At 32.5% G+C, this 15,168-nt stretch overlaps 1 protein-coding gene across 6 annotated transcripts in view; it reads right to left on the reverse strand.

Annotated features, from left to right (window-relative positions):
* LOC145258261 (sulfate transporter-like) overlaps positions 1 to 15,168 on the reverse strand; it is a 292,022-nt gene that overhangs the window by 34,321 nt on the left and 242,533 nt on the right. For all 6 annotated transcript variants that reach the window (XM_080116274.1, XM_080116266.1, XM_080116289.1 and 3 more), the window contains 2 exons: positions 12,205 to 12,274; positions 5,312 to 5,464 (listed from right to left, as the gene is read on the reverse strand). In XM_080116274.1, coding sequence (XP_079972400.1) covers positions 5,312 to 5,464; positions 12,205 to 12,274 — 223 coding nt within the window. The remainder of the gene's footprint in view (positions 1 to 5,311; positions 5,465 to 12,204; positions 12,275 to 15,168) is intronic.

Here is a 15,168-nt window from a genome sequence, read left to right on the forward strand (position 1 = left end):
TTATAGAAAAAAATGTATTTCGTATATTTTTTACAAAAAAAAAATATATATATATTTTGAAATCCAAATTTTAGACGGAAGTTGGGTATACATGTACAATAGAATAACTCATTGATTGTAGTATTTTTTGCTTTAAATCATCTCTCAAGCATTTTAAAGTAAAATAAGTCCGAATTTTATCAACTAGTTCAGTGTTTCTCAACTGGGATCCTTTAATCGGGGTGTCATAAGAGGACACCAGAAAAATGTAATACAAAATGCAGAAAATTGCAATGTATGAATAAGGTAGCTAGACTCCAGCCTAATTTATTTTTATATATGAATTTAATTGGTTCTGGCTTATCCTGAAAGGCATTTTTAACGTAAATCGCCTGATCTGTTTCAAGCCAGATTAAGATGAGTTTTATAATTATATAGATAGATTAAATGCAGTATTTTAATGATGAGACCCAATGACAATTAACCATTTTTACAGTCAACTGACAGCATACAGTATGAGAGGTTAAATTTGACAAAATTTAACTATTCTGTAAAAGGTACTTCTTCAGCAATTAAAAAATATTTCTTTTTATCAAACAACTTATTATCGCTGGTACGTATGTATTGAGTATATGGAAGATTGCAATATGATTATACGAAAACCACTATGCATAATATTAGTACGAAAGATAAGAAAGTATTGAATAAGAATATGGTTAAATTTGTGCTCCATTTTTGCATTAAATACTAATTCCTATTAAACCCTATTTTTATCTGTAACTGTTTTTATCGTACATATCATCGTACATCATACTCCGATGAGTACCTTAGGAATATCTTGGACACTGCCCGACGATAGAGATCGAAATAAAGTGAAACACAATGATGATGATGATGATGATGATGATGATGATGCTGCTGATGATGATGATGATGATGATGATGATGATGATGATGATGATGATGATGATGATGATGATGATGATCTCTAAAGATGCATCAAACGGATACCATACCATAACACTAGATTCGCGGCACCCTAATAGTGGAACGGACAGATTGCCAGTCAGTATATCTCTACGATATTATATAAAAGGAACTTTGTCTGTGTGTGTGTTTGTGTGTGTGTGTGTGTGTGTGTGTGTGTGTTCGTTCCATATAGACTCCGCAACGACTGCGCCAATTTATATGCAATTTCACACAAGTGTACTTTGTGTATCTGGCAGTGTTCTTAGATAGGTTTTGTGTCAAGATATTTTTGATAAGTATCGATAATCGATAATAAAAAATCAGATGAGAAAAGGAACAAACGATTTTGATCAAGTTCCTTTTATATATATATATATATATATATATATATATATATATATATATATATATATATATATATTAGGTTGGTGCCAAAATAATGTGTTTTTTACGTTCAACTATACATATAAGAACGACATTATTTTTGCACCAACATAATATACATACAGACAATGTTCTTTATATATATATATATATATATATATATATATATATATATATATATATATATATATATATATATATATATAAAGGACATTGTTTGTGTGTGTGAGTTCATTCGCTCGAAAATGGGTTAAGGTTGATTTTTGTGAAATTTCACATGAATTGTACTTTATGTGTCTGGCTGTGTTCTTAGATAGATAGGCTTTTTATCGGAAAGTATTTGATAAGTATCGATAATTGATAATCGAAATAATCCGATGAAAGAAGGAACAGGCGCTTTTGACCAAAGTTTACACAGGCTAACATCAAAAGTGCATTTGAAAAGTTTTATTACTACGCAAACCGAAAAGCCCGTTTCCTGGGAATGAATGACATCAACGATTGTTTCACACTTATATTTTTATTGTAATTGAAATCGATGAAATTGCCCATTTTTCAATCAAATCAATTGATTAGCTGCTCCAACTGGGGACCCATCGTGGTGCACTTAGAACAAGATTCATATGCCTCTCTTAGCGACTTAGTTCACAACACACTGTAATCTACATTGCACTGTAGAGAACCTACTACACAATTAGAATTATGAAGCCCTTTTTAGAATAGATCTTGTTAAGGAAATATAAACTAAGAAACAATCAACTAGAAACACTTAAATAGCTTAATTTACCAACACCTCAAAGCACACGATACCGCCAAAACCGAATTTAGGGTTATACTAATTAAAAACACTGCCATTTTAAACGTCTCACAATTACTGAAGCCCTACTAATCCGTATAGAAAAAAAATATATCAATCAGCCTCAATACGAAGGGGAAGGCACACTTAGGTGCTTTTAAGTATTTTAGTATTTTAAACGATTTTAATTAAACCCACTAGCGCATTTTGTTTTAAATTTTTTCATCACTAGCCTGACGACGACTTGTCGAAAACGTTCGCGAATACGGCGAATTTCTTTTCACACTCGAACAGAACGTTCGAACACTATCCCGCCAAAAAGGAAAAAACGGATTGTAAGAGAAACATTATATACATATATATTTGTGTGTGTGTGTGTGTGTGTGTGTGTGTGTGTGTGTATGTGTGTGTGTGTGTGTGTGTGTGTGTGTGTGTGTGTGTGTGTGCGTGCGTATTACTAGGAGAACACGGCAATAAGACCATTATCCAGTCATGATGTAATGAAATAGTGAGGACTTAATAGGTCACTGGTTGTCAACTTGAATTATTCTGTTTTTCCTTTAAAACGACGAAAAGAATTCCCAGAAAATAGGTTTAATATCAACTCTTCCCAGCCTACAACAAACGTTGACAAAGGGGAGTTGCCAGCCAGCAACTGTCTGGGGTTACGGCGAAGAAATGAACACGGTAGGAGATTGATCGAGTGATATAATATTGTCATGATGCGACACGATCGATTAGGTAGAAAATATAATTAAGGACTATGTATGCATGCAACAGACGGAGACACGTTTCTAAAGTTAGTATTGTGTGGCTAGTGATCGGAGAAGCGAATAAGAATCTTGATCTAGGTTGTAGGTTATGTGAGTGGGTAAAGGTCACGTTTGTGATACTACTGTTGTTATTTTGAGAAGAAATAGAAATAAAAGACATTTATTGTTCGATTGTCCGATTTATGTTGGGTTGAGGTATTTGAGAATAAAAACAATTTTTAAAATTACGGTCACTGATCAAAGAGCAAATTGGAAAATCCAAACAGTATCATAGCGTAACGAATAAAGTACTAGGTTAAATTCAGTTCTAAGTGAAATTCTTTTAGAAATTGCGGGTTCAATCCCCAATGTGTGCGATACTAAGAATGCAATTACGACTAACTTAACGCTTCTACCCGTGTATGGCTGACGAAACAAGAGCATGCTACCCACGTATATTAAATAAAACATTCCGTTCCAAATTTTCGACAAAGTTTTCCCGAGTTCGACAGAAAGATTCCCGAGTTCGACAAGATGTAACGTAGTTGTTAATATGTATGGACCCAACATGTTGTAGACTCCGTCGCAAGGAACATAAGAAAAGAAGAGGAAAGAATTTCAACTCGCTGTTTCAGCCTTTAACAAAATACCTTTATTTTTCCTTCTCCGGTCACGAGTGACTTCTCGTCTTGGCTGTGACGTCACTCACGTGTCTAACGTGATCATCGGTCCGCTGATGCGTTTTGTCGTTTATAATCTTTTTGCGTCACCTCACACACAGCTCGACCATTTGCATACAGCTGCCATACGCGCGTCCACGCTCTGTTACAAAGCTAAACCTGAAGACGGTCGAAACAGTTTGAAACATCGTAAAAATAACGCTACAGATGAGAACAGTATTCTGAATAATACGAATAACCAATCAGAGCTAGACTTGAGCTTCAGGTGTGCAGACGTTCCGCCTTTTGCTTCCTCCAGCAAAAGTTGGAGACCTGACTCTATATATAAGGCTGAATGGATCAAGAAAATGTCGGCATTTAACCACAATAAATGTATAAGCTATCAAAAACCTCTCATATTCCGACTTTTCATATTTTACTGCAACAGCTTTCGTACTTTGGTACGAGTAAAACACGGATCACATAATGTGATACTTAAAATTCGAATTTGGCCATTTTTTCTGGTGTTTTTTGTTTTTTTTGTTATTTCTTTGTTGTCCATCTATAATATAAATCTCACCTGTTTGTTTAAATGTATGCAATATATGTATGTATGCATGTATGTATGTATGTATGTATGTAGGTATGTATGTATGTATGTATGTATGTATTGAAAGTCTTACAAATCGACAGCGACACATGGGAAGAACTTACTCTGCAAAGGCCGAAGTGGCGAAAGCTTGTACGTGAAAGTTGTGATGCTCTAGAGAAAAGAAAGCAGGCCCACAGCAATCTGAAGAGAGAGCTTCGCAAATGTTTAATTCACGGTCTTAACCATGACACACAGAGCTGAGCTGAAAATGCGACACTTGTGAACGAGTGCTTTTGTCAAAAGCTGGCTACGTCAACCACCTTAAGTCGCACAAAACACCTGTTCAGGTGAACTTTGCACCTGTTAGTCTGAACCAAACGATTTGTTTAGCATGCAGCAAAGTTTGCAAGTCTACTGCTGGTCTGAGAAAACATGTGATTGTTCATCCTTCAGAGGAAGTCAACTCGATAGAAATTGCTAAATTTGTATGTCACATCTGCTTCAAGATGTGCAAATCTGTGGTGGGAATGCAGAGTCATCTGAGATGGCTTAGACGACAAGATTGGGAGAACTCAATGTGACGGCGATTATCTGGAAATATGCAGCAATCATCATGTATGTATGTATGTATGTATGCATGTATGTATGCGTGTATGTATGTATTTATGTATGTTTAAAACTTTCGACAGAGGCGACGGATTTTTACGAGATCGGTATCATTTTGAAGATCGACCCTTTGGACGACAAATATCGAAAATTGGCCAAATACATTAATTCCTTCACCCTCAACTGGACACTTTTCTACAGAGAGGGGTCGATTTTTTCGCCGATATTTTCGGAAGTCATCCCCTCTTCCGATTGATTAGCCTTAATTTAAACCTACGTAACTTCATGTTTGGCGATGGACGCAACAGCAAAGGTGTCATGTTTTTATTTCACGTTCTTTTCATCCTTCGCGGTACGGGTTCGAGTCTACCTGCCTACTACCACATTTTTTTTTTTTTTTGCTCATCATACACCTCCAAACACCCGGACAACGCCGGGCACCCAGGTTAATCATTAAATAAAAAAGAAAAGGTCAAATCGTACTGTGATTAAATCTGACCGGCCTCCACCTGTATTTTTTTCTTTTAACGCACAATACATATCAAACAAATGCAAACTATTATTATAGACTTACTGATCGCTCTTTTTCCATCACTTTCATCTTTTTCAGAACTTTCTCGGGTCTTACGCCGGACGTTTCGTGTATTTGTCGAACAAAGATGTCTGCGTTTGCAAAATAGACAGGCGAGTTGTAGTAAACAATTCTGACATCGGCTTGCTGGACAGACTGTAAAACAACAAAAAACACAAACATGAATATTTTTAAGATGCGTTGATTAAAACTGCGCGTTGAGTGATAAAAATAATATTTTAAATTTACGTGATAGACCGACGGACCGTCTGACTGACAGAATCCTTATAAAAATTAGAATCGCAAAACCATTAACAAATATAACGGGTGCTTAATACAAAATAGATTCTTAATAATGCTTAATGACATAATGATATTAATAACACAAATTTCATTTAAGTAGCTCGATAGTGCGATACTAGAGCTATAAATACTTTTATGATATGCCGCTTCACTAAGAATAGACATTCATTTTTATGTTCATCTCAAAAAGTTTCAGTTTTATTTACACGCGTGCAATAGTTTCAGATCTTTACTGATATGTTTCTCATATTTGTAAGGATAATCATCAGCGCTAACTGTGTATAAAAACAACATAACAAAATGATGTCTGTTTCTAGTGAAGTGGTATATATATATATATATATATATATATATATGATTATAAATATATATACATATATATATATGTATATATTGTATATATATATATATATATATATATATATATTTAATTATTTATTTAAAGTAGAAAAAGTCAAGATATTGTAGAATTAAATTTACAATATTTTATTCAAAACAAGTAATATGAAGTAAATTGGAAAGGTTCCTTAAGCCATGAAATTTCGAAAAAAGAAGCTATTCTCCTCAAAGGAAAAAAAGTTAGAAAAAGGTAAGTATAGATAAGTATTTATTTTTGGTGATTAGCTCAATTTTTTAAAACATTCCAGAAACAAAATTGAAAGAAAAATATAATCTTAGCGATAAAAATGAAAGGGAATGCGAGACATATTGGACTTAGCTGAGTATTCCCTTTCATTTTATCTATAAACTTATACTTTTCTTTCAATTTTCTTTCTCGAATATTTTCAAAAATTGAGCTAACCTGCAAAAATAGATACTTATCTATACTTACCTTTGGCTAACTTTTTTCCTCTGAAGAGAAGAACCTTTCTTTGAAACTCCATGGAATAAGGAAATTGTCACCTGTATTTCTTATTCTTTATTTTGAATAAAATATTGTAAATTTAATTCTATAATATCTCGATTTTTTTCTACTTATATTAGGCCTTATCGCTGATATTGAGTTCGATTCCTAGACACAGTCATAATACGCCGAAGAGAGGTAGGAACCTCGAAACCTGCATGTCCGTTGTAAAAATAATAAGTAAATAAATAGAAATATTTATCTACGTCCAAATATAATACGGGCGATTTTCTACGTAAAACGATCTATTTAATCGCATTTATCATTTAAAAAGTGAACAAGAAATTTGTATATAAAATATATATATATATATATATATATATATATATATATATATATATATATATATATATATGATTAGTTTTTTGGAAAAAGAATTCCAGCAGAGTGCTCAATTAAAAGGAAAATTCCAAATTTTAAGAGCGTACTTATATTTTGTGTACAGAAAGTTGTTAGTTGAGACAGGTCATTGGTACCGTCGGTTTCAAGCCCGATAATAAGGCCCGTTTAAGGTATCCTTATCAAGCTCTCTTCAGCCAATATTCGTCTATCTTATAACCGGAAGTGTGAAGTATATATACCTCGCGAATCCACGTTCAAATCTCGTTTTGTTTAATCCCCCCCTTTTTTTTATCTATATATATATATATATATATATATATATATATATATATATATATATATATATATATATATATATATATATCGGGTAATGTAATACCTAATTTTCAACTTTGAATTATTTAAATTTAAGATCTAATTTCGAAAAAATGTTTTTTTTATATGAATCGATTTTAATTTGAACCCCATTTAATTTTAAAATCTCTTTCCTTATGTATAAAAACTTTCAAATCTGTATTGGTATCGGTTAAAAACTTAAAAATTCGTTTAATTATATCGAACATTTAAAAATTTCCAAAAATACGTTTAAAGTTTTAAAAAATATATTTTTAATTATATCGAATCACGTTTAAAAATTTCGAAATACGTTTAAAAATTATTTTTTAAATACTTATTTATATTTTATTTATATTTATATATTTTATTTATTATTATTTTATTTTTTTTATTTATATTTATATATTTTATTTATTATTATTTTATATTTATATATTTTATTTATTTATATTTTATTTATATTATTTATACTTATAAATCTATTAACCAAGAGGCTACAGAAGTTGCCACAAAATTAGGTATAGAATACAGAGTAAATAGGTTAGCAAAGAAAAATGTGTTTATAACTTTAAAAGACCACAAGGAAAATTTTAATAATAGGCCAACCTGCAGGTTAATAAACCCGGCTAAAAGCGAAATCGGTCTAGCTAGCAAGTCTATACTTAGAGAAATAGTAAAAGAGATAAAAAGAAAATCAAATCTTAATTTGTGGGCAGACACTAGCGCGGTACTGGACTGGTTTAAAAACATAACTGAACCACACAAATGTAAGTTTACACAACTGGATATCGTCGATTTTTACCCTTCAATCACTAAGGAAATCCTAGAAAAATCGTTGATCTTCGCATCAAAATATAGAAAGATAAGTGAGCTCGATAAGGAAACAATCATGCAAGCTCGACAGACCCTTTTATTTTTTGACGATAAAACGTGGGTCAAAAAATCAAACCCCGAAGACCCCTTTGACGTCGCGATGGGGGCGTATGACAGTGCGGATATCTGCGATCTGGTTGGACTTTTTCTACTGGAGACCATGAAATATAAATTCCCAGATCACTTTTTTGGATTATATAGAGATGATGGACTTTGCCTATCGCGTGACTACAATGGATGTGCACTAGACAGGCTTAGAAAAGACCTAACTGAATTTTTTAAGGAACTAGGCTTTAAAATAATAATACAGACAAATTTAGATAGAGTAGATTTTTTAGATGCCACTCTAGATCTCGAGAAGAAAATACACAAACCCTTTCACAAACTAAATGAAAAACTCATGTATATAAATAAGGGTTCATGCCACCCACCCACAGTGTTTAAAAATATGGTAGCGAACATTAGCCAAAGGATTTCACGGCTTTCTTCGAACGCTGAAGTGTTCGAGAAAGCAGCACCATATTATAATGACGCACTGCATCAAAGTGGGTTCAATGAAAACATAAAATTTCAACAAACCCAGAATAAAGAAAATATAAAACGAAAGAGGAAACGGAAAATAATCTGGTTCTTACCTCCGTTTTCATTGAACACTAAAACTAGAGTAGGGCATTGTTTTCTTAGCCTTCTAGACAAACATTTTCCAAGAACACATAGACTACATAAACTTTTTAATAGAAAACGGTGAAAGTTAGTTACTCGACAGCTCCATCAATAAAGTCGATAATATCCAAAGAACCAAAAAAGATAGATAACGCAGGCTGCTCTTGCAGGACCAAAAATAGCTGTCCATTGGAGGGTAATTGTAAAGCTGAATCCCTTGTCTATGAGGCCACAGTAACGGAACAATCCACAAATATACCGGAAATATATATAGGTATGACAAAAGGCCAATTTAAACAAAGATATTATGCACATATGAGCTCCTTTAGAGCTAAAACAAGGATGAATACAGCATTAGCTACCCGCGTGTGGGAGCTTAAAGAAAAAAATACACCCTTTTCCATAAAATGGAGAAAAATAGAGCATAGACCAGCATACGTCCCGGAATTAAGTCAATGCTCACTCTGTAACGCAGAGAAATACTACATCCTCCGGTCCATTCATGACCCAAAAATAAAATGTTTAAATGTGAGGAGTGAAGCTTTGAAAAGTTGCATACATAGAAGGAAGAGGCTCCTAATAAATTGGATCAATGAAAAGATGTTGTTTTTTTTATATATATATATATATATATATAAGGAAAAAAAATTGTAAATACATAAATAATTAGTCGGTAAACTTGGATTTTAATCGCAATTATATTATAGTTTTTTTAATTAATGTCATATATATATATATATATATATATATATATATATATATATATATATAAAAATTATATTTTATAAATGTAATTTATAATCTATTTCGAATTTAAAACTATAGAAAAATATAATAATGTTAATAAACTAGGGAAATCACTTCCCCAAACCTTGAAAGATTTGGGTTTTTAAAAAATAATTTTTAAACGTATTTCGAAATTTTTAAACGTGATTCGATATAATTAAAAATATATTTTTTAAAACTTTAAACGTATTTTTGGAAATTTTTAAATGTTCGATATAATTAAACGAATTTTTAAGTTTTTAACCGATACCAATACAGATTTGAAAGTTTTTATACATAAGGAAAGAGATTTTAAAATTAAATGGGGTTCAAATTAAAATCGATTCATATAAAAAAAACATTTTTTCGAAATTAGATCTTAAATTTAAATAATTCAAAGTTGAAAATTAGGTATTACATTACCCGATATATATATATATATATATATATATATATATATATATATATATATATATATATATAGATAGATAGATAGATAAAAAAAAAAGGGGGGATTAAACAAAACGAGATTTGAACGTGGATTCGCGAGGTATATATACTTCACACTTCCGGTTATAAGATAGACGAATATTGGCTGAAGAGAGCTTGATAAGGATACCTTAAACGGGCCTTATTATCGGGCTTGAAACCGACGGTACCAATGACCTGTCTCAACTAACAACTTTCTGTACACAAAATATAAATATATATATATATATATATATATATATATAATTATTTTTTTACTATAATAATTAAATACCTACAGACACTAGTGTTTCATCCTTTCGGGAATCTTCAATGCAGGGTGTCACGATTAATACCCCGCAACATCTTTGGCTCGATTAGCGAAGACCTAATCAATTCGGCTACCATTAACGGCGGGAAATAACGTTGAATTTTAAACATTTTAATTTTAAATGTTCATTTACGTCAGCCAAACAGTGATCTAATCGTTATACGATGATCTATGCACACACACACACACACACACACACACACACACACACATATATATATATATATATATATATATATATATATATATATATATATATATATATATATATATATAAACATATAAACACTGTATAATATTAAGTAATGGATTTAACATGAGAACCGATATCGAAAATGGACTTAAGGATAGTTCATTACTATGTAAGCTAAGCTAACTGTTAATATGCTGCTGTTGCTTCTACTAATTTGTCGGCCATTATTGAAGTGCATCATCATAGTGAAATAATTTCAAGTGGGATACAATTTCATATGATAGAAAGAATAGAAATACATTGTTCTTACTCGAGATTCATCACTTATCAGAGAATCAAAGTTAATAGATATAAGGCGGTAGTTTAGTAATGGTTTATGGTGTAAATTGGGTAGAATGTGATTATTTATGGAGACGATTCAACAAGAACTTGAAGGCTACCATGTTGTATTCAACAGGGAAGCATGCCAGCGGAACAGTGGTCCACGGGCGCGCAGTTCTGAGAAAGAAGCTTTGTTCATAGAATCTGCTTTTACATTTAGGCACAGATAGAGTGGGGGGAACCGTTTTGTCGTAAAGAACATAAGCCAAGTTTCCACAGGGGAAAATGAACAATTAAAATAAAATATTGAGCGTGTAGGATGTATGCTATCGATGACAACGTACGCAAAGGAGACAGTTTCTTCTGTATTATAAAGACAAACTAATATCCCATTACTCAGCAGCTGTTTCATGCTATTATCAAATGACTTGTCCTTGAATGTCCTCATATACATTTATACTTGTTAGCGTGCTACGTACCAACTAAAAACAATAATGAATCCTTTCATATTTCAAAGGGGAGCAATTCTTTGCCTTGTGTCATCTTTGATCAGAACAGCATTTTTGAAAACATGGTTGTCTGCCCTTGATTAGCCAGTCGAGCTTGGGAAAACAAGATTTAATGGACGTTCGTTCAATCACAGGCACTTAATTACAGCTCATCACGAAGTAATTATTTTTCAGTTTATCTAACAAATAATTATACTTGTTGATCTATACAAAAGCGTTTTCTATCCAATTTATTTCTACACATGTTTGTCTCACCACTCACAAAAGACCACTTTATTTCAATATATTACAGGAATAACGGACGGTGACAAAAGAAAAAATAGACATCGAAAATGACAAAATAAAATGAACTACATATTATTTAATTGGAATTCATTATTAAGATGAGTATTATTTATTTTTTATTTTATTTTTTACAATTAAGAAAATGATGAGGATAATAGTCCGCAATAAAATAAAAATTAATAAATAATATTCATCTCAATAATGAATTAAAATTTAATAATATATACCATTCGGTACGGACCTCACTATGGAAGATCAGATAATTTAACCTTGATCGCCCTTCAGGGCACGTGGCGCAATTGATAGAGACGTTGAATCTCTACGGTTCCAGGTGAGAATTGTATGAAGATAGCGGTTTTAATCCTACCCAAAAGCTGGCCAGAGGCTTACTTGTTGTCGTCGAAGGCAGTAATTGCAGTGGATGCAGTCAGTCAGGAGATTCAGAGTTCCTATCCCGTCGCGGTTACTACCTGACGAAGGCCAGGGGAATAGTTGGCCGAAACGTCGTGAAAGAACTAAGAAAATGATAAGGATAATAGTCCGCAATAAAATAAAAAAGAAATTAATGAACTACATCTTAAAACAAGAATAGAGTTTGTTTACCTTGACGTAGTCTTTCTCATTCCGGTAAATATTGCTATCTTCAATTTTTCCATACAATTTCATGTTGGTCCTGTTGCAAAAAAAAGGAAATCAACAGAAAGATTATTTATGAAAAAGGAAATCAAAGAAACTAGTCTTTTTTATATAGACTCTAAGAATACCCATAAAATAAAATACGTATTAGATACGTTTGAAACAAAAAAAAAACGCCTTATTACGAAAATAAACAGATATTTATTTTTGTCTGAAATTTAAAAATATATTTCGAAGTTAAACTCCATCCTCAGTATTTCTTTTCTTTTCTTTTTGCCATGTTGTTGTTGGGGCAGAGAATCCGTAAGTCCATTTGTTGTTTTTACGATAGTATTTTCAAATGTCGGAACGGTGCAATGGTCACATGGTATTCAGGTTAGGGGTGTGTGTTACTTGATATGAATATATACTCCTAATGTATAAGAATACTCGTTTCCAGAGGAATTAATGCGCTAAATATTTATTTACCGAATTTATTTGGTTATATGAAACATCAACAGCTGAATAATAAAAGATATGTTTAAAAAGTAGCAGGGCTGTTGTCGAATACTTTATTTCAATTTTAAGTAACAAACTGTATAGTTTTCTCATCGAAGTAACCCTCTTGCACCTAATGCGCTTTCATTGTTTTCTGCATTACACTTTTCTAAGGATTTGTATAGGTTGCCTCTCGGATCTGTCGTTACGTTTCTCTTGCGAATACATCTTGAATTCTATCTAAAGCTTGTGGGGAAAAAATCACACCGAGCAAGATCATATGAATGTGGGGGTTGTTTTAGTATGGTGGTGATTTTCTCAGCCAGGAAGTACTGGATGCCTAGAACATGGTGATTGTCGTTGTGAAGAAGATGATTTGTAAACAAAAGCACGTGAAAAATACTTAAATAATTTTATAAAGCGAACATTACATTATATACTTCCAAGATATGTAAATAACAGTTCGCTCATTCCCCCTTTTTTTTTTTTTTTTTTGCTCATGGGTCATATAATAGAATGCGCACCTTTTGTGTATTGTTATTATCAAATGGTTTAAATTTAAATGTCAAACAAGAAGGGAATCACTCATAAATATTCAGTACACTGCGTTCTATTCTTCCATGCCCAAACACGTAGACAAGAAGTCGGCAAATAAAAATTACGATCGCTTTGATCATCGTATTTTCAAGCACTTATCCATTTCCTTAATGAAGTTAAATGATGTAGTCTACATTTTGCTTAAGATATATTAAATGGTTACTAGCAGGTAGCCCGGCGTTGCCCGGTCGTAAAATACGCATATTATATTTTAATTTATATTTTTAATTTCCATTCGGAAACTAAGACATGTACATACAATTCACTTCTTATAAATAAATAAAAAATACTCGAACTGAGATCGAAATCAAAACTAAAGACAGTGAGTCAAGTCAACAATAACAATTAGGTCAGCTTGAGATGAGCTTTAAAAAGTGTTTTCAAACCTATTTATTCTTAACATAAGTAATCTGTTGTGTGAACGATTAACGCATGCACATTTGTAAAACAGTTGCAAACAGAGAAAAATTCGACGACCCATCCTCCCCCTCCGCACGTACCAATTTTTCAATCTTAGTATCCCGTTTTTTTTCCGGATGAAACCCGATTAAAAAGTTTTCCACATGTTTAAATACCCTATATACAAAATTTTAATTCTGTAGATTAAAAATTTCGCTGAGTATATATGTTGAGAATTGTCCTCACACACACAGACACACACACACACACACACAAACACACACATTATCACTTTTATATATATGCTAGCAGGCCCGCATAAATATTATGTTTTAATTAATTTTTTTTTAATTCAATTTTCACCCCAAACAAGTCACAGTGCCACTTTGTTGTAGGGAACTACTATCGGGGACATAATTTGCGGGGGCATTATGAAGGGAAATGAGTAGAAAGATGTTTGTTCACATTACACTTGAACTTCTGCATATCAGTACAGTTGGGAAAGCAGAATCCCTGAAGGGAGTTCCAAAGACTTGCAGTTCTTGGGAAGAAACTATTGGAGTTAAAAGGTTTTCTTACACCTAGGGATCTCTAATATAAAGGGATGGGACTTAGTTGCTTGTCGAGTTTGTCGGAGGTAGTCACGTCGAGGACGTACAAATGCTTGCAGTTCGTCAGAGCATTCACCATTAAAGTATTTGTAGAACAGGCAGAGGGATGCAACATTTCGTCGATGGGATAGAGGCTGAAGCCTAGATGACAGTTCAGGACCTATCAGGTTGGCGACATTCTCTTGAACCCTGTCCAGGAGTGAGAGAAAAGCAGCAGATGCATCAGCCCAAATGTGACAACAGTACTCCATACATGGGCGAAGTATTTGTAGAACAGGCAGAGGGATGCAACATTTCGTTGATGGGACAGAGGCTGGATATTATAAACAGAAATACCGTAGGTATTAAACGTAAAACTAAATTCCTTAAAACATGAAGTAAAAAAAAAACGGAAAGAAACTGAGATATGTGTATGCGAGTATTATGTTTTTTTTCTAAACAGTTTACTTCTTGTAAATAAAAAAAAGAAAAATACTCGAGCTGAGATCGAAACCAAAACCTAAAAACACACAGTGGGTCGAGTACAATAATCAACGTGACACGATCTTTAACAGGTGTTTTCAAACTACGTATTCTTAACATAAGTAATCTGTAATGTGAACTATTCACGCATTCGTGAAACAGTTAGTAAACAGATAAAAATCTGATCATTCTCACATACGAATTTTTCATATATATATATATATATATATATATATATATATATATATATATATATATATATATATAGCGTCGTTACCCAACTACGATGCAATTTTTTACATCACACTTGCACACAATAATCGTATTCGTCAAATGTGTACGCATTTCCCAGACAGAAAAAAGTATCATTAAAATGTCAGCCCTT

The sequence above is a fragment of the Euprymna scolopes genome, chromosome 3 (genome assembly GCF_053919585.1).
Source record: "Euprymna scolopes isolate OS-2025 chromosome 3, ASM5391958v1, whole genome shotgun sequence".
NCBI classification, from domain to species: Eukaryota; Metazoa; Mollusca; class Cephalopoda; order Sepiida; family Sepiolidae; genus Euprymna; species Euprymna scolopes.